Genomic DNA, 25,345 nt, shown 5'->3' on the forward strand with positions numbered 1-25,345 from the left:
CGTTTCTATGACCGAGCAACGGTGGCCAACGACCTCTACAACCTGCTCAAAAACGACGTTCCCTGGAGTTGGTCGCCAAGCCAACAGGAAGCACTTGAAGCCCTTAAGGAGCTGCTCTGTGACAGTGTGGTGCTCAGGCACTATGAGGAGACAAAGCCTTTGCTCCTGGCATGTGACGCTTCGCCCTACGGCGTCGGTGCAGTGTTTTCACAAATTGACAATCAAGGCAGAGAAGCAGCGATCACCTTCGCTTCCCGTACGCTATCACCTCCGGAAGGCAATTATTCTCAGCTTGATCGTGAAGGAGTCGCCGTCGTCTATGGTGCCACGTAAATTCATCAGTACATCGCGGGCAGACATGTGACTGTTCTGACAGATCACAGACCACTTCTGGGTATCCTGGAACCCCAAAAGCAGATGCCAGAGACACTCTCACCTCGTATGATCCGATGGTGTATTAATATATCAGCATGTGACTAGGACCTTGTGTACCGTCCCGGAAACAAGCACCAAAACGCCGTTCTTCTTGCGATCTATGCCTGTATTCCGGTCACCGTACACATAACACAATTTATATACGATTTACCAGGTACGTAAAGCACACACATACGTACACGCACGCACATACATGCACATGTGCATAAACAGGCGCAAATACAGATATACAAAAACGCATGCTGGCGCACACCTTCGCAGGTGGACATACGTGCGCACACACGCACACACAGGGGCGGATGCAGACAACACAAACGCACGCAGGTGCACACATACACACATACACATACACACACATACGTTGGCACACGGGTACATATCAGCGTGATTACACACACGCGCACACACACCAGCGCACACATACACAAACGCGCTCACGCTCGCAGATAGACACACACACACAGGTGTGCGCAAACGCACATACACATACACGCGTCAACCCGCAAACACCACAGACGCGCGCACAGTTAAAAAATAGAAGGTGCACATGTTCACTTACAAATTACATACATTTGAGAACTAATGCACGCGCGAAAACACCAACAACGCTTTCTCAAGGCACACAAAATCAACAAAAAATAAATAATAAAAAAATCGGCGACTCATTAGAAAAGACCGCAATCCACATTTAAAAGTGCTCGATCGCTAATATACTGAACGGAGAGTCCGGCTTTGAAAAGATCATTAAAATCTCCACACAACTTCATACAGAAAGATAAGGAAATCTGTAACATCTCACGATACTTACCATATGATCTGGGCCTGCCAACTGAGCCCCAAATTAACCCCAATCCCCAACCTCACGAAACAGAACTGCGAGGCGACCCTGCTCAATAGCTCGGGACTAGAAGAACAGCGAACCCCGGTCCAGCGGGCTCGGGCGGCGGCTTCGACTAATGACGTCCCGGACTAGGAATTTCGACCAGCCCGGCGGCATAAGAGGCATCACCTGCTTCAATAAAGGTTCTCGTCGGGGCACATAAAATAACTTTAGCCTTTTCTCTGGCCTGCTGCTTCACTGACACGCGCAGCAGCAATACATTGCCAGGTAGAACGAAGCTCAGATTCCTACTCAAAGACGGAAACGCTTAGGAAACACGTTCGGAGCGCCACGGTTTGGCTCGCCTGGAAGTCTCATGACGTGCGCGAGGAACTAAAAGCGCACGATGTGGCCGTCGAATTCGGTAAGAGCCAGGTGAGGTTACCCTGCCTCGCAGCAGCCTGGTTGCAGTGGTTTATGCTCTGCTTTCGACGGCAGAACGGGACTGACACGCAGAACAATCCCCAGGTTCCTCATCGCCATTTTGCTCAGGAGTCACTAGTAAGCGGTCACTACGCATAAACACCCAGCTTCATTGACGGCGTCGACGGCATTTGGGAAACGGGCAACGAAGAAAGGAAGATCTCCCGGCAACTATTTTTAAGTTTTCGACAACTATAGAATACCGTGGAAAATCTGGCGACGGACACAACGCACACAACGGACCAGGATCTGACTTGGGTGCCAAGCCGGACGAGCAAGAACGTTCTCTTACGGCACAGCGACAATGTGCCGTGTGGCCAATGTGGATGGACTGCTTCGACGTTTAACAACAGCACGTAACACGAAAGTTGAGCTTGTAATCTAGTGTTAGCATGTTAGGTGAACGGGCTTACTGTGTGTATAGTAGCGTTTTTTGCATGAGTTTTTATAGCTTGAATTTCTGTGCGATATTTGTTTTATGCGATTATCATTGCGCTACTGCCATCTCACGTCTCAGAACCACCAAACGCGAACACTCTCGGCATGCGTGACACATTGAAAGGTAAAAACAGAGCGATAGGCCGAATAAAAAAATAACTGGCAAGAACCAGTGGTCTGCTGTAGTCTTTAGAGGGCCTCGTGCCACCGGTTTTCGGCATTGTTCGTCGTGCATCGCGTCCCTTGTATAAAGCTCAAAGCCGCAGCGCACGATGTGTATTGTTGCTGTGCTTTTCACAGATCACCTCGTGTGCTTGAAGTGCTTCTCTTATTGCAATCGCTATGTAAAAAAAGTCAAACAGGCCGGCACAGATATACCTACAGCCGTAGGACTCGTTGACAACAGACGTCAGTTCTTACATTGTCGCGGTAAGGATGTAGGCGTCAGCGTTCTTTCTTGCTACGCTTTTCCACTACCTTCGCAAAAGAAAGGCATATAACGCAGTTGACGCTCCTTTGATTTGCCAAATTTCAAACAGTTTTAGTCATTAGCCTTTACAAGAGTTGACTGTTGGGCGAGTTGGTGTTTTGACACAAAAGCCATGGTAAGTAGCGCCACTAGGCGGGACACACAGCAAGGAACAGGCGAGCACAGGTGCCTGTGCCCGTCTGTTTCTTGCTGTGGTTCCTGTCTAGTTGCGTTACTTACGATGGTTTCTTAGTCAGCAGTCACGATTTGATGGCCAATTTACTGCTAGTGTCAATATGCCAATTATGTTAATGGAAATTTGTGATTATGGTCGTGGCCTCTATAATGAAATTAAAAGTAAACCTACCTGTCTAGTTACTTGAAGCTGACTTCAATATCACACAAAGAGATGAGCAACCTTTATATTCTCACATCGAAGGCGGAGCTGCTACCTACTTCTGGATATTTGCAGGGCTTCAATTCTGAGAATATCACTAACGCATGAAAGCAGAATTCACAAGCAGAAAAATAATTTATCATTGCCTGCGTCACGTGTAAGTCTACTCTGGTATTTCTGATAGAATGCTATTAAAGTAACAGTCATTGACCTACCGTTGGCAGGCCCCGGCAGATGTGTTTCGACTCGCAACAAAACAACTGCACAAAACTAAAAACAGCATACGTTTCATGATTGATATCTGTGTCGCCCCGACAACCCTCACTACACTCACATAAAGCTGCATGCGTACTGCGTGTCTTTCACGTGTTTACCGCTCCGTGCCTTGAACTTCCAGAAAAACAGGGTGTGCACGTGTCGAGTTCTCAGTAATGAAAAGGCCAGCGAAAACGATTTCGATTATTTTTTTTTTAAAGAGAATGCATTGGAAACGCAGTAAACTCTCGTGAGTGAAATGTACTGTTAGAACAGTTTGACGCCCTACTTTGCGAGTAGTCATTGTCGCCCCGCTCCTCCTCTTCCACTTACGCAAGGAAGAAAAAGGCTAAAAATGTGACCCGCCAAAACGTAGAAGGCGCCTTGCTGCGCTGCCAGTGCTGGCAAGCGATCTTTATCACATCGAAAGCCTGTTATGTGCTGTTATATTTTACTACTGTTCAGCTGTAATCGATAGCGGCATCGAAGATTCCGCACATCTGTTGCAGCGGAGCTATTATACGCTAGGTTCTAGCGGATCCCTCCATCCGCAGCCGGGAATCCCGTAGCGACATAAAGGAACGAGTAGTCATTATTGAAGCATTAAAGAAGAACACCTTGCGCCCTGTATGGAGCGGCTGAAAACACCGATTCATTAGAGAAGAACACCAGCGCAATAAAGAAATGAACACATAAAACAAAAGAAACTTTTTGGGCAGCGCTGCATCAGAACCCTGTCCCCAACGCTCCCAAAGCGAGTGTTAACCACAGGATCAAACACACCTGCGTACAGCAATTCAAAACAAATGAACGAGGCGAATACGTTATACCCGTGGCCCCCCGAAAATGTAAATGTGGGCAGTTTGCACTAAGTTGCGCAAAGCATGATGCAGGAAAGCACGGGCCCGTCGCCGCTCGTACTCCGTGTCGACCGGCACGTCTAGCTTCGAGATGCGCGGCGTCCTTCTCGGGATTGCGCAGCCAGGCTATGCACTATAAGTGCATGTTGCGCGCGATGTCTCTTTCGGTGGACGTGGTTTAGCTACTGTGCATGCGCGGCTTGACCAGGTGGTGCGCTATCTCGCCGCTAGAAGGCACGATGCTTGCTTCCACTTTTTTTCTATATATTTTTAGATGCGAAACATCTTATGGCGGAGTTCAAACGGTGTGCGGCGTGACCACACTTACTGCGCATGCGCACACCCTCTCCACTCACCCTCGTCGTTTAGATAAAAGGCTCGCGTTAGGTTGTACAGACGCTCAGTCACTGCGTCGCTGCGCCGGTGTCATGAGTTCCAACGTCAACGTCGGCGGCAGTTGCAGTATAACCTTAACGCCTGCCGAGATCGCGGAGAAGCGGGTGGAGCAGCGGAAGGCTCGACGCGCCGAAGCGCAAAGTAAACGTCGGCAAGCGGACCCCGAGCTCCGGGCTAGGGAAGCCCAGCGCAAACGGCAACGTCGGCGGGAAACTGCTACGGGTGAAACGCGGGCTCTACAAGGCGATACGCAACGGCAGCGTCGGCAAGCGAACCCCGCCGTACGCAACGCCGACGTCGATGCCAAGCGTCGAACCAATGCGACGGCTGCGAACAGACGACGCGAGTCCAACGCCCGTGCACAATGCCTCGCTCGTTGAAACTTGAACGCCCGGGCTTCGACGGTGCTGACCATCAGGGGCGTAGCCAGAAATTTTTTTCGGGGGGGGGGGGGGGGGGTTCAACCATACATTATGTATGTTCGTGCGTGTGTTTGTATGTGTACATGTATATATATGTAAGCAAAATTGAAAAATTTCGGGGGGAGTTGCACCCCCCCAACCCCCCCCCCCTTGGCTACGCCCCTGCTGACCATAGGCGTGCGCACAGGGGAGGCAGGGGGGGCGGCCGCCCCCCCTAATCACCTAAGAGGGGGGCGCAAAATCTGCCCCGTACATTGACCCTTCTAGTCACCTAAGAGGGGGGGACGCGCAAAATCTGCCCCATACATTGACTTAGTTGGATGGGGGTGCGCTGCGATGAACCTTTGCCCCCCTGATGGGGAACCCTGCGTAAGCCTATGGCGCTGACGCCCGGTTTCAGCGCGAATTCCCCGACCGGAGCTTCGGGCACAGATGCAACGTGCGCGACCGAATTTGGTTTGATAACAATGTGAGCGAGGTCGGTAGCATGCGCAACGAACGCCAACAGAACGCGATCGTGCAAGCGCTGCTGCTTTGCATCGCCTCATAGTCCCCTTTAGTGGGAGATGGTGTAATATTCTCTGCCTGTCTCTCTCTTTTATATGCGAAGCATTTCTCAGCGAACCAAAGGCACTTAAGGCGTTTCTATCTACGTATCTATCCATCTATCTAGCATCCTATGTCTGGGTGCCCTCGTGATCTCCTCCTTAACACAGTGTAGGCCAGAAATGGTATAGGAGGGTAAGATGGTGTAACAAATAAGGCCGTCTGTTCATGGCATGAATAACGTGAAAATCCTGTCATGTACAGTACGTCGCCAAACCCTTTTCTCCAGACTCGTGTGGGTCATACCCTCATACCATGGTCCGTTGTATGCGAAGTTTTTCTTAGCGAACATCAGGCGCTTTGGCCGTTTCTATCTACGTATCCATCTATCTAGCCGCCTACATCTGGGTGCTTTACAGGTCGTCTCCATAACTTGTTATATGCCAAAATTGGCATAGCAGGGGATCAGCGTATAACGAACAGGATCCACTGCCATGACATGAATAACGCAAAATACATGTCACGTACGTCATGAAACCCTTTCTCGCAGTCACGTGTGGCAGATACCCTCATATCAGAGTTCACGTGTTGCGGGTATGTGCCACAGGTGGTACAAAGTCTCCACCAACACATTAAACGCGAACACACACACACACATTGACACTCAAGGAATGTGATAATATTAATTATTGTTGGGTTTTATGTCCCAAAACCACGATATGATTACGAGAGACACCGCAAAAAGGGCTCCGGAAATTTTGACTATCTGGTATTCTTTAACGTGTACCGAGATCGCACTGTACACGGGCATCTAGCATTTTGTCTCCATCAAAATTCGACCACCGCGGCCGGGATCGAACCCACGACCTTCGGGTTAGCAGCACAGCACCTTAACCGCTACACCACCGTGGTGCACGCAATGAAAGTGAGGAAGCGGAAGATAGAACAGCCCTGGAAGGCGCTAAACTACCATCCACTCCTCCACGTGGTCCGCAACCTGGACCACGTGGGTTACGCAAAAACCGGGATCAATGCTTCCTACGATAAGTCTGCCGGGAGAACCAGGCCTCTCATCATTACCGCTGACTTCATTGATTTATCAGGGCCCAACAACGCCTGGTCATTATGCTGCGTGAAAGACAGCTTGGATGTGGACAGTGCATCAAAAGACCTCGCTGCCACGTCCACGACAGGAGGCATCATAGATCATTTCATCGTAAGAGGCATCCAGCATTTCCACCATCTGTACTGTATACCTCGCACTTTACTGCATTTAGACCCCTCGTAGCCGCGATCATGAATGGATCCGAATAGGAAGTCCGGTCCAGCTGCTGGGGATCGCTGATCACAGAGACGATTACCTTGTTCAAGAACTGTCAAGAACCCTTTCCACACATGCACACTAAAGCCCCTTCATCTAGAAAGTAGCGACACTCTCCTCCGCGCCCGCGTTTTCCTCCTCAATTCTCCTCGGATTTCTCCCCTCCTCTGGCCAGCGCGCTGTGCACGGCACGCTGCATCCTCCACTGGCTCGCCGCAGCCGCATTAGAATCACTGCGCGCGCATGTTTAATCGGCCCCTTGAAGCATTAAATGAGAACCTGTCTTTTAGGCGATAGTCATGAAGCAAGTGGGCTTCCGATAGAACAAATTTAGTGACAAATATATTTTTTAAGACGCTTCGATAAATACAAGTGAGCGCTTCGAAAAAAATGAGTATACCAACTGGCGGCTGAGCGGTTTACCTCTCCGTTGCGGCCTCGGTTGTGCGTAACGCGGAGGTGTATTAAGCGCATATAATGTAACCAGCATAAAGGATAGGCGAGAATGTTTTTCATAATTGTGGTCTTGATTAGCCCCAAGGAGGCAGCCAAGAAGGAGTGTGGTGGTTTACATAAATTGAATTGGGCCAAATGAGTGGGCCCGAAGGCTTTTTGTGTTAATGCCGCTATGAGACACGCACGCACGCGCACGATACAAGCACGCAGGCACACAAACACGCTCATACACACGTGACAAAGACACGCACATAGCTACACACGCAATACAGACACACACGCATATAGATACAATCATAGCAGTACGTTACGTTGGGCTAGTTGGTGCATCGTTACTTGAAATAATGGCGCAAGGTTGCAAGTGAGAGACAAAAAGTTGTCAGCTGTGAGACAGAGAGACAGAAAGTTGTGAGCTGGCGTTCTTTCTGTCTCTTCTTGTTTCTTCTCAGTTGCAACCTCGCGCCACGTATTTCAAGGTACAATCATACGCAGGCACATACACACGCGATGTAGATACGCACATACATACACACGCGCGTACACACAGACACACGTGCGTGTACATGCGAACAGCCACGCAGCATTTACGTACACATGCGCATACACACGCGATATAGACACGCACGCACATACATACATATACACGCGCATACAGAAGCGATACAGACGGCCACATAAATAAACACGCGACACGGACACGCAGGCACATACATGCACATGCCATACAGACACACACGCACATACACAGCGATACAGACACGCACACACATACACATGCGATACATGCACACACAGACACACACACACATATATACACAATACAGGCAGGCACGCACATACACGCGCGCGAAAACACGCAAACGCGCGCACGCGCATACATGCACACACATACGTGCGTACACGCACAAACACGAGGGAAGACACCTACACAAACGCACGCAGATGCACTCACACGTTAACACGCGCGCACACGCACATACAGACGCAGGCGCACATATGCACACATACAAGCACGCGTACACCTGCACACACCCGCACACACACGCCTGGAGGGTTGACGCCTGGAGGGTTCATGGCGTGCGTCAGCAACTGAAAGCGCGCGAAGTTTGCTTGCGCTCGCTTCCCGTGACGTCAGGGTCACCTGAGTAGGAGGCATCGTGCGTCGCAGCCATTCAGCGTTGCGGATGCGCCGGCTCCGCGAAAGAGAGGGTGAATAAAGAGGAGGTTGACGGCCCGGTGAGGGTGAGGCGGTGTGGATAAAGGAGCGCCGCTACTTTCCAAAATCAAGGGGCTTTACTGCACATGGGTTCGCGCGTGCGTGCGTGCGTGCGTTCTCCTTCATAACGGACAAGTATAAGCATAATAACTGTAACGACTGCAACTGTGACTGTAACGTACGTGCAGTGCGTCTGCGCTTGCAACTCGGCTGTGTATATATCTAGAGAAACTTTCCTAAATGAAGCTTAGTTGCGAGTAACGCCTGTACTGCGCATTTGTGTTCCCTCTTTGTCTTGTTCGGATTCGCGCTATCCAGTATTGAAGAATATAAGCACTAAAAATCAGCTTACCTCCACTGGTGTTGGTAACACCCATGTTGGCATCGTTACGCAATTGTAAACAACTGGTTATAAAATGCATATGCGACTCTTCAACATATGAAATAAGAGCAGCATTCAACATATGAGTGTACGTATAGCACCCCCCACATTTCTCTAGCCTCATTCCGTAACGTTTCGCTCAATGTGAAAAATTACCCCTCAGTCACTATCCCGCCCATGCCTCGCATAACATCGATTCCCACGGTACGTTGCACCTGCCGAATTTTTTTGTATTGTACACAACTTATCAAACCGAGAGACAATGAAGACAATTAAAAATGCAGTTAAGATGATAAACAGACATTGTTCATTTAAATCCGAGAGCATTAGGAAAAAACGGCATTGGCAGCGCTTACCCGACTAATGCAAAGAATAAAAACCAAGATCCCAGCAAGAATCTTACCCTAGCATTCTGCGTGGCAGTCAGGTATTCTACCACAGAGCCACGCAAGGCCTCGAAACAGCTTTGGAAAAAGACCCTATGCAAGCGTAATTTCATTTCAACATCAATTGTGGCTGCGGTGCTACCTATCTAACTAAACATTCCATATGTAATCCTATGGTACAGGCTTCATGTCGGGTTAACGTCAATCGTGGTTGTAGTGTTGGGTACGATTTTATAGCAGTCTGATAAACATTACATTTGAATTCCGATGAATCAGCAAGCTATATTCAGGCGTTGCTTGACCACGGAGGAATACGCTAACGAAAGTTGCGTAAGATATTGCCACGTACGTTTCTTATCACTTTTGCTGCATTCGCCCACAATGGCTGTCGGCAACGCTCAGCGCAAACCGCGCCTCATTCTTCGAGAAGCTTCACGATTGTTGTAGATGATTTTGTTAAGATTGCGCGCAAGACGCGAACGCTCGAGCTCATTCTAGAGATTGCGCAACCACCAGCGATATCGCTGGAAAGTTCGATAGCGCCGGTATAAAAGCCGACGCGCTTGACCGCTTGTCAGTTGATCGACGGACGACGCCCTGTTCGCCGCTATCATTGTACAGCGTGTATTGCTCTAGTGCTAGTTCTCATTTTCCGGCCACAAGTTCGGCCAAATAAACAGTTTCATCCTTTAAACGCCGACTGCTGTCTTCGTCGACGTCACGACCACGTGACATCTGGTGGAGGTGCTGCTTCTTCCATGATCCGGACGCCCCCGCGAAGCGCTGACCCAAGCCCAAGCCGCGAAGAGGACGGCAGCAAAGAAAACCCGGATCGTCGAACAAGCCGCAGGCAGAAGGGACTGCAGCCAAAACACGGGCTCCTTCCCGAACAAACCAGGCAGCCCCAGGTCACAACACCCACCGCAGCGACAATGACCGACCCCGTGCAGCCTGCGCCGATCCTGCTCCGGCAGCCCAAGGAGCCGCCAACCTTCCGCGGGTCGTCATTCGAAGACCCGGACACCTGGCTCGAGACTTTCGAAAGGGTCTCAACATTCAACACCTGGGACTCCGAGGACAAGCTGCGTCACGTTTACTTTTACCTTGAAGACGCAGCAAGGACCTGGTTCGAGAATCGGGAGTCCACTCTTCAAACTTGGGACGCTTTTCGAAGCGCTTTCCTGCAGACGTTTGCAAGCGTCGTTCGAAAGGAAAGGGCCGCAACCTTGCTGGAGACACGGGTTCAGCTCGCGAACGAAAGCGTGACCATCTTCGCGGAAGAAATGACCCGGCTGTTCCGCCACGCTGACCCCAATATGCCTGAAGAGAAGAAGGTTCGTTTCCTCATGCGAGGAGTAAAGGAACAGCTCTTCGCTGGACTTATGAGGAATCCACCGAATACCGTCCAGGAATTCGTCTCAGAAGCCACGACCATCGAGAAGACGCTAGAAATGCGCACCCGCCAATATAATCGCCGATCAATCCAAGACAGCCCCGCTGTTCATGCGCTCGGCTCCGACGATCGTGCGAGAGGAACTGCGCAAGCTGTTGCCCTCACCCCAGCCTCAAGTGGACTCCATCGCAGACGTCGTTCGAGAAGAAATCCAGCAATCGCTGGGCACCCTTGAACCGCCACAGCCTCAGCCGCAAGCCTTGAGCTACGCCGCTGCCGCCCGACGCTACGCTCCCCCGCCGCGCCCGCGTCAAGACACCGCATCGACGCAGTTCCGTCGCCAGACACCGCCGCAATCATCGACGCCCTACCGCCCACCTGGCGGCCAGCACTACACCCCGAGGAAGACCGACGTTTGGCGCGCCCCTGACAACCGCCCGCTCTGCTACCACTGCGGGGAGGCCGGCCACACGTGCCGCCGCTGCCAGTACCGACAGATGGGACTACGCGGATTCGCTATCAACGCGCCGCGCCCGCAGCCAGGCGAACGGCCGCGCGACATCAACGACTACCTCACCGGAACACAGTGGCAAGAACGACGACCTTCCCGCTCGCCGTCGCCCGGCCGCTACATGTCACCGCACCGCCGGCAGTACACTGGCCCAAACCGGGGTCGGTCGCCTAGCCCGTATCCGGAAAACTAAGGGCAGCAACCGATGGAGGTGCGGTTGCTGAACGACGAAACGTTGAAGATCCTCCGCCGTCGACGACGACGCCGCGATGATGTTCTGAGCCCCCGCCGCACGCCGAACGACGTCCTGAAGACGAAACTTTGCGACCGGAAGCAGACCTGACAACGCAGCGCGGAAGCAGCGGTGCAAACCGACGTAGCCGTGACCCGACGCCGCGACATAACCGCAACGCAAGACGGCGGACTAGCGACCTCGACATTCTGATCAACGGCCACAACGTCACCGCTCTCGTCGATACTGAAGCCAACTATTCCACAACAGAAAAGGAATGCCTTGCCATCATCTGGGCTACGTCAAAGTTTCGCCCCTACCTCTATGGCAGGCCCTTCAAATTTGTCAGTGACCATCACGCCTTATGTTGGCTAGCTAACTTGAAGGACCCTTCAGGTCGTCTCGCACGATGGAGTTTGAGGCTTCAAGAATTCGACATAACCGTCGTGTACAAGTCCGGACTAAAACACTCCGACGCCGACTGCCTGTCTCGTGCCCCCGTCGACGCGCCGCCGCAAGACGACGACGATGACTGTTTCCTCGGAACTATAAGTACCGATGACTTCGCCGAAAGGCAACGAGCCGACGCGGAACTGGGGGGCCTTATGGAGTACCTCGAGTGCAAGACCGCCGTTGTTCCGAAGGTATTCAAGCGAGGACTGCCGTCGTTTTTCTTACGGAACGGCGTTCTCCTGAAGAAGAACTTCTCGCCACTTCGAACCGACTACCTTCTTGTCGTGCCCTCGTCATTGCGACCAGAAGTCCTCCAGGCCCTACACGACGACCCGACGGCTGGACACCTTGGTGTTTCCCGCACACTCGCCAGAATACAGGAAAAATACTACTGGCCACGCCTTGCTGCCGACGTCGCCCACTACGTTAAGACTTGCCGAGACTGCCAGCGACGGAAGACACCGCCGACTAGGCCAGCGGGACTTCTGCAGCCAATCGAACCACCTCACCGGCCGTTCCAGCAAATCGGGATGGACCTACTGGGGCCGTTCCCGACGTCGACTTCCGGCAATAAGTGGATCGTCGTAGCAACTGACTACCTCACCCGCTACGCCGAGACAAAGGCCTTGCCCAAAGGCAGCGCCGCCGAGGTAGCCAAATTCTTCGTGGAGAACATCGTCTTGGGACACGGCGCCCCAGAGGTCCTCATCACAGACAGAGGTACCGCCTTTACTGCGGACCTAACTCAGGCGATTTTCAAATACAGCGAGACGAGCCACCGCCGCACCACCGCCTACCACCCGCAGACCAATGGCCTCACCGAGCGTCTAAATAAGACAATCGCCGACGTGCTGGCCATGTACGTCGACGTTGAGCACAAGACGTGGGATGCCGTCCTTCCGTACGTGACCTTCGCTTACAACACGGCCGTCCAAGAAACGACGCAGATGACGCCGCACAAGTTGGTCTACGGAAGGAGCCCGGCGACGACACTCGACGCCATGCTACCGAACGTCACCGACGAAGAAAACCTCGACGCCGCCGCTTACTTACAACGTGCCGAAGAAGCTCGACAGCTCGCCCGCCTGCGCATCAAGACCCAGCAGCACACCGACAGCCGTCGCTACAATCTTCGACGACGCTTCGTGGAGTACCAGCCCGGCGACCGTGTCTGGGTCTGGACGCCAATACGACGACGCGGACTGAGCGAGAAGCTTCTTCGACGATACTTCGGACCGTACAGGGTACTTCGACGTCTCGGCGCACTCGACTACGAGGTTGTCCCCGAAGGCATCACGAACTCTCAGAGGCGCCGAGCTCGACCCGAGGTCGTGCATGTGGTGCGCCTTAAACCGTACTATGCTCGTTAACGCACCTGAGGACTCTAATGTTTGTGTGCTTAGTTTTCTTTGGTATTGCATGTATTCATGTTCTGTTTTTAAGCATCGGGACGATGCTTTTTCAGAGGGGGGCATTGCCACGTACGTTTCTTATCACTTTTGCTGCATTCGCCCACAATGGCTGTCGGCAACGCTCAGCGCAAACCGCGCCTCATTCTTCGAGAAGCTTCACGATTGTTGTAGATGATTTTGTTAAGATTGCGCGCAAGACGCGAACGCTCGAGCTCATTCTAGAGATTGCGCAACCACCAGCGATATCGCTGGAAAGTTCGATAGCGCCGGTATAAAAGCCGACGCGCTTGACCGCTTGTCAGTTGATCGACGGACGACGCCCTGTTCGCCGCTATCATTGTACAGCGTGTATTGCTGTAGTGCTAGTTCTCATTTTCCGGCCACAAGTTCGGCCAAATAAACAGTTTCATCCTTTAAACGCCGACTGCTGTCTTCGTCGACGTCACGACCACGTGACAATATACACATCGCCGGACAGCAAAGTGCACTTCGTTTTGATAATTCTGACATCTCTGCTTTAGCGTGAGCGCTGACGTTACGCCAAACCATATGTTACCCTTTAAACGCCGGTGTGCTTGACGTTCCTAGTAAGCCCACGATCTGCACTCAGCTACTACACTTACGAAAACACGTCAACCCACCTCGAAAAGCTTGGTTCAATGCCAGAAAATGCAGTATATACTGGTACTCGCCAAGTGCTTCTCATGAAACCGTTTCCCACAGAGCGCGGGATCTGCCTTTCTCATTGGCTGCATGCGGTTCGAGGTAAAAGGACGTCACCCGGCACGGAATGCGCAATTGTATTTTTTTACAGCGAAAGCTGTTATCAGATCACAGCGGCAGTGGGATAGCTGTACGCCGCCATCGCCGTTGTCTGTTACCACTATCGCGCGAAATAAGAAAAAATAAATCAGAAAAAAAATATCCAGGATGGGATGAGATTTGAAACCGCGCCCTCTGCGCGGCACTCAAGTATTCTACCACAGAGCCACACTGGTGCTTGAAACTCCATTGCAAGAAGACCCTATACACGCATCATGTCGGTCAAGGAATCGCATTAACATGTCTTATATAGCGTGGCAGAAGAGTAAAATAGCAGCCAGTCGTCGCACAATGCTAATTCAAGCCTAGTGTGGGGTTTGAAGCTTCAAACCCACAACGAACAGCTCAACCATAATTCTTCATCGTCATCAGTCGCAACAACACCAAAAATGTGGACCTGATGCCTTACATGTACAGCGGGAATATCGGTCATCAGGAGCAAGACGAATCATGTCATAGTGGGTGCTTCCCTACCTCAAAAAATTACGATTTATGGCGCAGTGACTACGTTACAGCTGTAGGTGTATCATTTTCCCCAAGAGAGTTTCCAACAGGCTCCAGAAAGGTCGCTATTCCAGCTTTCGCTCTGACTGTGCTGCGTGCATGGCTGACATTTTCTTTTTTTCAAGCCACATATTTCGTCCAGTAAATATATTTCTCCCTACACCTTCCTTATTGAGCATATGCTATTCCAGCACATTCCAACGCTGTTGCTGCAGTGTTATGGTGCTCTCACACCGTATAGCGGAACAAGACGAGGTCTGAGACAATAACCATGTGGGAACACAAAGAGGCTGTGCATGTCAATGTCGCGTCACATGACCACTGGGAGCCGTGACGAAGCCACGGAAAAAAATGTTTCTTTATAGAGACTGTATGTAACGAGACTCCGCGCAGACCTTTTGCTTTAATGGACGACTAAAACTTCCAAGAACGTTTTGTGCTCTGCAGCTCTGTGATCGCATTTGCAATAATGAGTTATAAATAGAAATTAATTTATTACATTTAGTACTGTGATTCCAAGGTGTAGAATTATAACGAAATCATAAAAGCACATATTAGAGAGGTGTCAACTATGTAAGCGTCTAGTCTCTTTGCGTCACGGAGCTAGAAACATTTAGGAGGTGCAACTCCGCTGCTTGAGGTGACCAGATAACGTCACATTACGGGGAGCCACTTCATTCTGGCGGCGTCTGGCGGCACGCAAGATAATTGCCGCCGTTTCGGTTTCCGAGGTGTGATGATGGGTTCGTGGGCCCTCAGACACAGACAGAGTCAAGGACAAGAAAACATTTATACACAACGCTCATCAAAAGACAAATACATAACATACACTTGCTGGACACTAATGTACACAAGTATTCTTCCCTGAAGCCTCAATTCTTACAGTCCTATACGCCTACGCGAGTATCCGCGTGTTCTGCCTTGTGCGGAGTCTATTGTTCCGTTGACTTCACTCACGGTACCGAAGACCGCGTAGCTGAAGCACGCTCGCAGCAGGAGAGGCACGACGAGCCATCGACGTGTCAGACCCAGATTCCGAGCTGCTCGCTCAAGATCCACCGGACCACGATGCACCCGGAGTAGCACCGAGTCCACTCAGCATTCGGTAGTGCCGGACCGGAATACGTGGCGCCAAGACTACGCCCTCAGAAGTCGGAAGTGCCGGACCCCAGCAGCGTCAGCACCATGGCCCGACTCGGTAACTGGCTGGTCTCGGACACACCATCTGGCACACCATCAGTAGCTTGGCCTGGCCCGCTCGCACGTCCACCACAGGAACACGCCGCAAGACCTCGCCTGGGACACCCGTTCGCCACAGGAAACGCCAGGCTCGTCCCGGCTGGTCTGATGGCCCCCAGCTCGCGGATCGAGCGAACTGCTTCTTGCTCGATCGCTGGCCACGCACGCTCTGTCGTCGCCGTTCTGAAGCTCACGCGCTTCACGTTGGCCTCTCTCGCGCACACTCCGTCGTCTTCTTCACTTTCGTTTTCGCTTCTCAATAACACCTTCTTACTACATTCCCCCCAACTTTCAGTACGTTGTGCACACGTAACACACAAGTTCAATATAACAAACAAGTTCAAGCACAATGAAATGTCAACAAATGCAAGGACTACAGCATTATGATCACAATTCGTCATAAAAAGCGTGTACAACGGCAATCACTGGTCAGTAATAGCCGCACGACTCATATAGTCAGCACCAACGTTTTCCACACCACGAATGTGTTGTACGTGAAAGTCGTACTCCATATAAGAACGAGACTCCACCATAGAATTCACTCATTTCGGTGTTTCACTGACTGACTTCACGTCAGTGCTTACCGGTCGCAGCGTAGAGTGAAAGGCAGGTCATACAGAAACATGCTACTTGTGGATTGAAGCCACTATCGTGAAGGCTTTTCTCTGTGTTGTAGTACACGCGGCTTCGCGTGGTAGCCCATGTGGTCATTTGTTGATTTAATGGTTTACGCTCTTCACACTTCTTCAACATGTTATTGTGGAAGAGCATAACTTTATCTCCAAGGTTGACAAGGTAGTCCCGCATGCTGCGCTTCTCGACAACTGGGAAGGGACCCTGCCAGGAAAGCACCAGCTTGTTAGTATCGGCTGGTAATAACACTAGCACCTGGTCACCAGGGACAAGTTTGCGCTTTCTTACTTTTTGGCCGTAGTAGCCTTTCTGCGGCTTCTTCGCCTTCTCCAGTTCTTTGTTAGGTTCGGGACTTTCTTCCAATGCGTTGCCATGTAGGAACTCACTCGATTTCTTTCCCTTGGAACTTGCTTGAAATGCGTCCAAATCACCGAGTACTTTCTGCATACCGCTGATAAAATTCCCTTTGCCGGAGTCCGTGTACTGCTCGGTTTTCACATGGGCATGGTCATACTCCGGTGCTGATGCATTTGAAGGTAACGTATCCGGCAATGCCGCGCCCTTAATGTTGCCCAAAATGACGTCATATAATGGTTCTGCCATGCATTTAACGAGTACCTCTCCAGTAAACAATGCACATTGCAAAAAGACTTTTGCCTCTGGGAGGTATCGCACAGTGCGGTCCAGTAAGTACACTGGGCTCGTTCTTCCCGTGAACTTCTCCTTCGGAACCAAGGATTGCCGCACGACGACCGTGTTGCAACCAGTGTCTCGAAGTACATGCACTGGTCTGTTCTTTAAGAACCCCTTCACAACAGGCATGTCAGTGACTCCAACGGTCTGAGATCGCCGACTTAATGTGGCATTGACGATGGGTATGGTTTCGCCGTCTTGGAGAACAACGTAGCCCCTCCCCTGCTGTTCAGGTGTCAAAGTTTCCTGTTTCTCGGACAGCATACATGATGCCTGGTCTTTGCCAAATTTCTTACTGGCGCATCTGTCACTGCTGTGACCGCTTTTTTCACATACTCCACATCGGCTGGAACTATTCCCTTTCGTGCGGGACCAGCAGTCAGCTGCGCTATGGCCTGCCTTGTCACACAGGTAACAGCGACTTGCGGGCTTCTCCATCTTCTTCACAGACTCTGACTTCGACACCGACGGTCCTAGTTTCTTGGGAGTGCGTTCTTTTCCTAAGTTTGTGAGCGCCTGCGCTTCCATGAAGTTGTCCGCAGTCTCGCACAGCGAACTCAGTGTCTTGCAACTTCTTTCCTTGAGAAAGATCCTGAGTGCCGGAGAACAACCCTTCATGAATTGCTCACAAATCATAAGTTCTCTCAAGCTAGCAAAGCTTGTCTCCGTTTTGCCTATCTCCAGCCAACGGTCAAAGTAACCGGAGAGTCTTGCAGCATACTGCCGACCAATCTCGTTCTCTTCGGGCTTGGCTTTGCAAAACTTTTCACGGTAACCTTCCGCAGTATAGCGGAACCTCTGGAGAAGCGCTGCTCTTAGCTGATCGTAATTCAGCGCGCCTGTTGGATCTAACCGGCCTATGACGGTTAGTGCTTCTCCTGTCATACATAGGCTAAGCGAAAGAGCCCACTTTTCACGCGGCCACCCTTGACATGTTGCAACCCGTTGAAACCGCTGCAGGTACGCGTCGAGGTCGTCCCGTGTTTCATTGAAGGGAGGTATCAGCTTATGAGGACTGCAGACCTCCGTTATCCCTCTAGTGTTCGTGCCAGATCCTCCTTGCTCATCAGTCCCAGTTGACTGTAGCCTCCCTGTACTCTCTTGAAGTCGAAGCTTCAAGTCTAGGATCTTCAGCTCCTGTTCGTGCACTTTCTGCTGCTGCTCTAGTGGCTTTTGTTGTCTCTGTATTTTCTTTTGCGACCTCGCGTTCTTTAGCGCGTTCATCGCGAGCTTGAGCGCACTCTCGTTCTACCCACTCTCTCAGCTCAGCATTCTCCAATCATAGCTCTCGGCCAAGTGCAATAAATCTTTCCTTCTCCATGACACAGGCTGTATCTGAGTAAAGGCTTCAGATTTTAATAAGCCATCCTGGCACAGGCTCGCCAAAGTGTGATGATGGGTTCGTGGGCCCTCAGACAGAGACAGAGTCAAGGACAAGAAAACATTTATACACAACACTCATCAAAAGACAAATACATAACATACACTTGCTGGACACTAATGTACACAGGTATTGTTCCCTAAAGCCTCAATCCTTACAGTCCTATACGCCTACGCGAGTATCCGCGCGTTCTGCCTAGTGCGGAGTCTATTGTTCCGTTGACGTCACTCACGGTACCGAAGACCGCGTAGCTGACGCACGCTCGCAGCAGGAGAGGCACGACGAGCCGTCGACGTGTCAGACCCAGATCCCGAGCTGCTCGCTCAATATCCACCGGACCACGATGCACCCGGAGTAGCACCGAGTCCACTCAGCATTCGGTAGTGCCGGACCGGAATACGTGGCGCCAAGACCACGCCCTCAGAAGTCGGAAGTGCCGGACCCCAGCAGCGTCAGCACCATGGCCCGACTCGGTAACTGGCTGGTCTCGGACACACCATATGGCACACCATCAGTAGCTTGGCCTGGCCCGCTCGCACGTCCACCACAGGAACACGCCGCAAGGCCTCGCCTGGGACACCCGTTCGCCACAGGAAACGCCAGGCTCGTTTCCTCGCTACGTTATTATATGAAACTCTATGCTGAGAAGGCAATCCACACACAAAAAAAAATGTGCCTGCCCGCTGAAGCAGCCTCTGTCGTCTGCTCACGAACGCTGCTAAAGAGAGCGCGCGCGGGCGTGATCGTCCGGCTGGGCCCGGCCACTAGCGCTTTTTTTTTCTTCTTTTTTTTTGTGGTTTCGGCTTCGTGCCGCAAGGCGCCGTCAGTTGAAGTGCCTCTGTCGGCGCATGTTACTTTTGTGTTTTTTTGTTATCTGGACGCCCGCCGGTGCCCGTTCTAACGGGAGTTCCGCCTCCTAGATATTTCTTCCACCGTGATTTACTTTTAGCTCGCCCCTTTCACATGAATCAAATAGCTCCGTGCAATAAGCAAACGAAGTTCAGTAGTTGTCCCTCATACAACTTCTCTAAATAGCGTGGCACACATAAAACTTTTTCTTAAGGCAAAATAACAACTGAGCCACGTCCAAGCCCGGCCCGACCCAAGCCCACCTCCTGAAACCCGGGCCCGGCCCTAAGCCCGGACCTTCAGCCCCGAGCCCGTGCAGTGCTCTAATGAGGACCTCTTGGGCGCCATGTCGAAAGACGATGGTCTCAACGAGCTTGGCACTACGCTCTTGGCATCCAAAGGCTCATACGGCAATCGAAAAGATAGACTTCAACGGGCCATCAACACCACTGAAACTTACACGAGGCGAGCTGGCATGAAGTGCGCTGCAGCCAAATCGGCGCACATCCACATCAGACCCAGGCATACCCGCGCAACCAGGGCTCCTGAGCGGCAGCTCAACTTGGAAGGAGAGCTTATCAAGCGGGTATCCCACCTGCACGTACTTGGAATGCGCATACAACCGGCAGCGTAAGCACAGCGCTCTCTAATCACAGACGCACGGTCCGGAGCATAACGGGGTTATTCGCAGAGTTGGCCGTAGCCGAGAGGATACGACTGAAGCAGACACTATGCAATTAGTACAGGCATTTGTTATTAGTCTCATTACATATGCCCTGCCTTCCCAAACTACGCGGCGTCACGAAATCGAACAAGTAGGCAAGCTACTCAGGATCGCCTGGAAAGCGGCACTCGACCTGTCTGAGAACACAAGCACAGCCCGACTGCATGAATTGGGCATGGCAAATACGTACGAAGATTCAGTGGCCACGCTAATGGCTCACCGTGAACGAAATAACAAGGCTCCTTAGGGCCGTTCGGTCTTACAGAAATTACACTACCTGCTCTCGCCATAGTTCTGCGGTGATGAAACCACGCTACTGCTATCTGAACTCCGAGAGAGGATCCGCGTGGCCCCGATCCCCCATCACATGCACCCAATCCATCACGCTACACGGAGACGCTCCCAGGCGGTCACCTTACAAAAGCGGCGGCACGTTCCTAATACGTACTTTAATGGCGGGAGCCCCTACCATCGAAGCGAAAATATGGTCCCTGCTTTCGCTGGAGTTGTAACTAACCACGGGCGAACAATCACTGCAGCGTCCATTCCCACGAGATCAACTGCAACGGCCGAAGACCGGCCATAGCTTTGGCCATACGCGCAGCGCAGGCCAAGAGCGAACCGGCATTTATTCTGACGGACTCGCAGGACGCCTACGTCTTTTCCTTGGCGGGGTCATACCGGACTGCGTATTACGCATACTGGTGATGGCTCTCACAATGGATCAGGGTGCGACTATGTGCCCTGCGCAGTCAGCAGTTGAGGGGAACCAACGGGTGGACCGTTTGGCTCGAGGCATGACAGGCCGAGCCGCGGACCACATCACCCGGGAGGACACTTCGACACCTGGTTCCCGAAGAGAAATCCTCGAATTTCAAATACTAGTTAGGCGAACTAAAGCTCCCCCTCATCCTAACCTAAACAGGAGACAAGCACGCGACTGGCGTAGCCTCCAAAATAACATTTTCCCACATTTACACAGGTTACACAGAATGTGCTCTCACAGATACAGAACCAATGTGCATGCTGCGAAGCAACACCGACATTGTGCACATTACATGTAAGTGTACACAACGTCCGGAGGCTGCCTTCTCGCCTCTATTGAACAACCATTCCCTGAAATGGTCGTGGGAGGCGCGGCTCGCGGAACTGGAAATGGGAAGCCAACTGGCGACCCTTGACCAGGCCCGGCGAGCAGCTGTAGCCAATGGGGCCCTGGAAGAAGGCACTTCTCAACCTAACAATTCCAAGCCCTAATATAAATAAATCTTTCTTCTTCTTCTTCTGGATACCTCGGCGGCACTGCCTTTGGGCGGGGCTCTTGTTATGGCGTAGCGGGTGAGGTAGTCGGTGGCGACGACAATTAACTTATTGCCGCAACTTGACGAGAATGGCCTCAGTAGGTCCATCCCGATTTGCTGGAACGGTGGTCGAGATGGCTCATTAGGCTGTCGAAAGCACCGAGGCGATCGGAGTCTTTTCGCGTTCGTTCAGTGTTCAGCACACGCAATTCAATCCAGCCGGAACAACCACGTGACATAAGAGGGCGTAGCCATCTCTTTTTTATTTGCTCGGACTTTTCTTTTTTGGTGACGTCATACCGTGTCATAACGAGGGTGTCGTCAGCTACAAACGAACGCAGCGCGCGCGCGAGAGAGAGAGCGCCACGAAGGAAGGAATACGAAAGCTTTGGGGAATACTAAGGAGAGGCCCTGACGTCACATTCGTGAGGCCTGCACATTGAAAACATCCGCATCGCCTGCTAGCGCAGAAGCAGCTAAACATTTCTCGATTTCCGTTGCGTCGTCTGCAAGCGCATGCGAGCATCGAGCGAGTCGCGAAATTTCGCAGTCCTTTTTTTTCGCCGTCCAAGCGGCGCAGTCTATTCACGCATGCTGCTCCTTCTGTGTGTTCTTTAGGAAAGCCACGCAATGCCCAGCTGTTGATAATAATAATATCTGGGGTTTAACGTCCCAAAACCACGATATGATTATGAGAGACGCCGTAGTGGAGGGCTCCGGAAGTTTCGACCACATGGGGTTCTTTAACGTACACCTAAATCTAAGTACACGGGCCTCAAACATTTTCGCCTCCATCGAAAATGCAGCCGCCGCGGATGGGATTCGATCCCGTGACCTTCGGATCAGCAGTCGAGCGCCATAACCACTAGACCACCGTGGCGGGGTGCCCAGCTGTTGCGTATACCCGGTGCAAAGAGCGTGTACTGCGCAAAATACAGGGTGTCACTTTTCATGGGCACTCTAAGAAAAAAAAAGAGTATGCGTGACTTTTCGGAGAGTTCTGACTTACCATTTATAGGACTTCCTTTAAATAGACACGGTGACTCTCTTGGTGGGTCAGGGTCGGCTCGCTCTAGGTGAGTCCCCTGACCCTCTAGGAAGAGTGGAAAGCCTCTCATCCGAAGGATCAGGTACCACTTATAGGGAGTCAGACGACTCTTGCCGGTAACACTCTTACGGGGGTCGATTGAACCACACCGAAGCGTCAAGCGACTCCACAAGTATTTTAAGCTGCTCATGTGACCCTTGCTCTACTTTTGCGCGACTACTGTTGAAAATTGTGGAGTATTCATTTTAAGCAAGTCCAATAATACTTGCCGTTTTGCCCAGCGACTGCAAAAAAAGAATAGTTCAATTTTAGCATTATTTTAATAAAACTCGTCAAAACAACACACATTTTCCAGCAAACTTATATAGAAAGCGCGAAAAGACGGTCAGTGATTTCCAATTAAGCAGTTAAGGTATTCCTCATTGACATGCTTGTGTGACTATAGCTAACTAAAATGTTTGACTGCGATGTACACAGTGTCATATGGTGCTAAATAAACAGCAGAAATCCTCATCATGTTTCCATATTAATCCCTCATGATTAAGAATAAATGAAAAAGTGGTGACGGCTGGAGGCATGAGATTTGTGGCTTGCTAGGTTGTCGCTCCTGCTCAGCGTGAACACCATGAAAAACGGTGTTTGAACAGCATAACGTGATATTATGAGAAAATGAAATTGCAGTAAAGGTTTGCAAAACCTACACAATAAGTGGTTCGCGCAAACATAATAAATGCTAACAACAAAACAACAAATGCAAACAGGCATGGTAAGGAACCAAGTTTTTTGCCGTTATCGTGTAAAACACAACTTGCAAGTAGTAGCTTTTGTAACACGTCACTTGGCGACAAACTTGCAGCACAAGATGATGTGAGAATGTTTTAAACAACAAAAGAAATTGGTTTAGGCTCCTTTGCGTGGGTGCCACTCACCTCTTTTCCTACGTCGTCTTGTCCAACCAAACGAAGTGTAGGACCGACTGCGTTGACAGGGCGAACGCCTTTGTTGATTTTCCCCATCACGAGTGGTGAGGCGCCAGACCAAAGCGGCACCTTTGTTTCCCCGAGTGTGGCGGTCAACTAGAGTGACGAGGCGGAAGAAGTGATCCGGGATTCTGGGAATAACCAAAACACACACATTGATTATTTGTATTTAAAACCACCCTTGGTTCAACACACCGTTACTGTACACACATCTGTCACGAGTGTTTCGTTCAAATTTCGCAACAAAAACAAATTTTCACGTAAAACGCAGCGGGAACCTTGTCTCGCAATAGGCACTGGCGATGCACGAATGATAGCACTTCTTTTCTGACAAATCGCTTCAAACTTTGGCTCCAGAATAAACACGGTTTTGTGCCGGCATATCCGGACACCAAAGCACATCCTCCGGCAGTCAGGGGCGGATACTGACTGCATGTTTTACAAACGTAACCCAACCTTAAATGCTCAGATAAATATATGCGAGTACGATGGCCCGAACGACACCCAGCACCTGCGTACGCCGTCTACGTCGAGATCAGACATGTCATATGCTAGAATTACCGCACGCAGCTCCCACAATCACGTACACTCACTCGATTCTGTTATAACGCCCAGCGTCAGCGCACTGTATGCAAACCACGAAAACAGCAAACAGAAACGAGGGAAAAGAGTGCACGGCGGCGGCCGCAACAACGCGCGCCGTCGAAAGCCTAAAGTTTTTCACTTTAACGGCGAGGCGTGTCCAACTTGAATGACTACCGCGTACGTTCTGGAAACACCGTACTATATCTGCACCTCAAACTACTGTCTTTAAGCGAACAAAAACCATCATTTATATAGTGCGTCTGAGCGTTCTGTACACAGACATATTTTACAGCGAAAGCTGTTATGATATCATTTCACCGGCCGTTCTTGGCGCCGTAGTTGTCCGCCGCCGTTGCCGCCGCCGGTGTCCATAACCAGTATCGCTCGAAATAAGAAAAAAATTCCAGGATGGAACGAGGTTCGAACCTGGGCCCTCTGCGTGGGAGCCCAGTATTCAACCTCTGGGCCATGCCGGTGCTTGAAACTGCTTTGCAAAAAGGTCCTATAGAGGCTTAATTTCGGCAAGGAACCACATTAGCATATGTAATATAGCGTGGTAGAAGAGTAAAATAAGCACCAAGCGTCGCACAACGCGAATTCTGTAACCACGCGTCACACAATGCGAAATACGCAACGAGTAGGTTGTTGAATGCTTCCAACCCATTACAAAGGGCTCTGCCATAATTCTTCGTCGTCATCAGGCACAGCATCAACAAAGTGCTCATAATGCCTTACATGCGTTTAGCAGGTACCACGGCTCTCCGTAGAATGACGAAAAATGGCAAAGTGCCTGCTGCCCTACTCTCAAAAATTACAATGATATATAGCGTAATGGGTTCCTCGCGAGTGCACTTGTATTGGTTGCCAAGGAAGCCCATAAGCGCATGATCCATTTCCTCGGGGTCTCAGTAAAATTACAATGATTTTTAGCGTAGTGGGTTCCTCGCAAGTGCACTTGTATTGGTGGCCAAGGAAGCCCATAAGCGCATGTTCCATTTCATCGGGGTCTGAGTAAAGTTCTTCGCCCCCCCCTTCTCTCTCCACCTCGACGTATGTTACACAGCATGACGGGAGAGGGAAATAGCGACCGGGCGTCACCCAATGCAAATTACATAACTGGTGGGCCGTTTAAAGCTTCCAACCCATTACAAAGGGCTGAGCCATAATTCTTCATCGTCATCAGTCGTCGCCTCAACAAAGTGCACATAATGCCTTACAGACGTGCAGCTGGTGCCTCGCTTCTCCGCAGAATGACGAATAATGGCTTAGTAGGTGCTTCTCAACTTCACAAAAAATGTGATTT

At 51.0% G+C, this 25,345-nt stretch overlaps 1 protein-coding gene and 1 long non-coding RNA gene across 7 annotated transcripts in view; both read right to left on the reverse strand.

Moving 5' to 3' along the window:
* Nucleotides 1–22,733, reverse strand: part of LOC119397282 (uncharacterized) — a 60,805-nt gene extending 38,072 nt beyond the window's left edge. For 2 of the 6 annotated variants that reach the window (XM_049416774.1, XM_049416773.1), the window contains exon 1: nucleotides 22,439–22,731. In XM_049416774.1, coding sequence (XP_049272731.1) covers nucleotides 22,439–22,667 — 229 coding nt within the window. In that variant the 5' untranslated portion in view covers nucleotides 22,668–22,731. Of the gene's footprint in view, nucleotides 1–3,012; nucleotides 3,189–22,438 lie in introns of those variants that run through there. The other 4 variants (XR_007416513.1, XR_007416512.1, XR_007416510.1 and 1 more) reach the window with 4 other exon arrangements.
* An 8-nt stretch (nucleotides 22,734–22,741) lies between these two features.
* LOC125758974 (uncharacterized) lies at nucleotides 22,742–23,952 on the reverse strand. The gene is made up of 3 exons (XR_007416516.1): nucleotides 23,653–23,952; nucleotides 23,407–23,588; nucleotides 22,742–22,761 (listed from the first exon to the last, which is right to left on the reverse strand). It is a non-coding gene; the product is annotated as an uncharacterized LOC125758974 (long non-coding RNA).
* Nucleotides 23,953–25,345: the final 1,393 nt, after the last annotated feature.

This window comes from Rhipicephalus sanguineus, chromosome 6 (genome assembly GCF_013339695.2).
Source record: "Rhipicephalus sanguineus isolate Rsan-2018 chromosome 6, BIME_Rsan_1.4, whole genome shotgun sequence".
In the NCBI taxonomy this organism is placed as follows: Eukaryota; Metazoa; Arthropoda; class Arachnida; order Ixodida; family Ixodidae; genus Rhipicephalus; species Rhipicephalus sanguineus.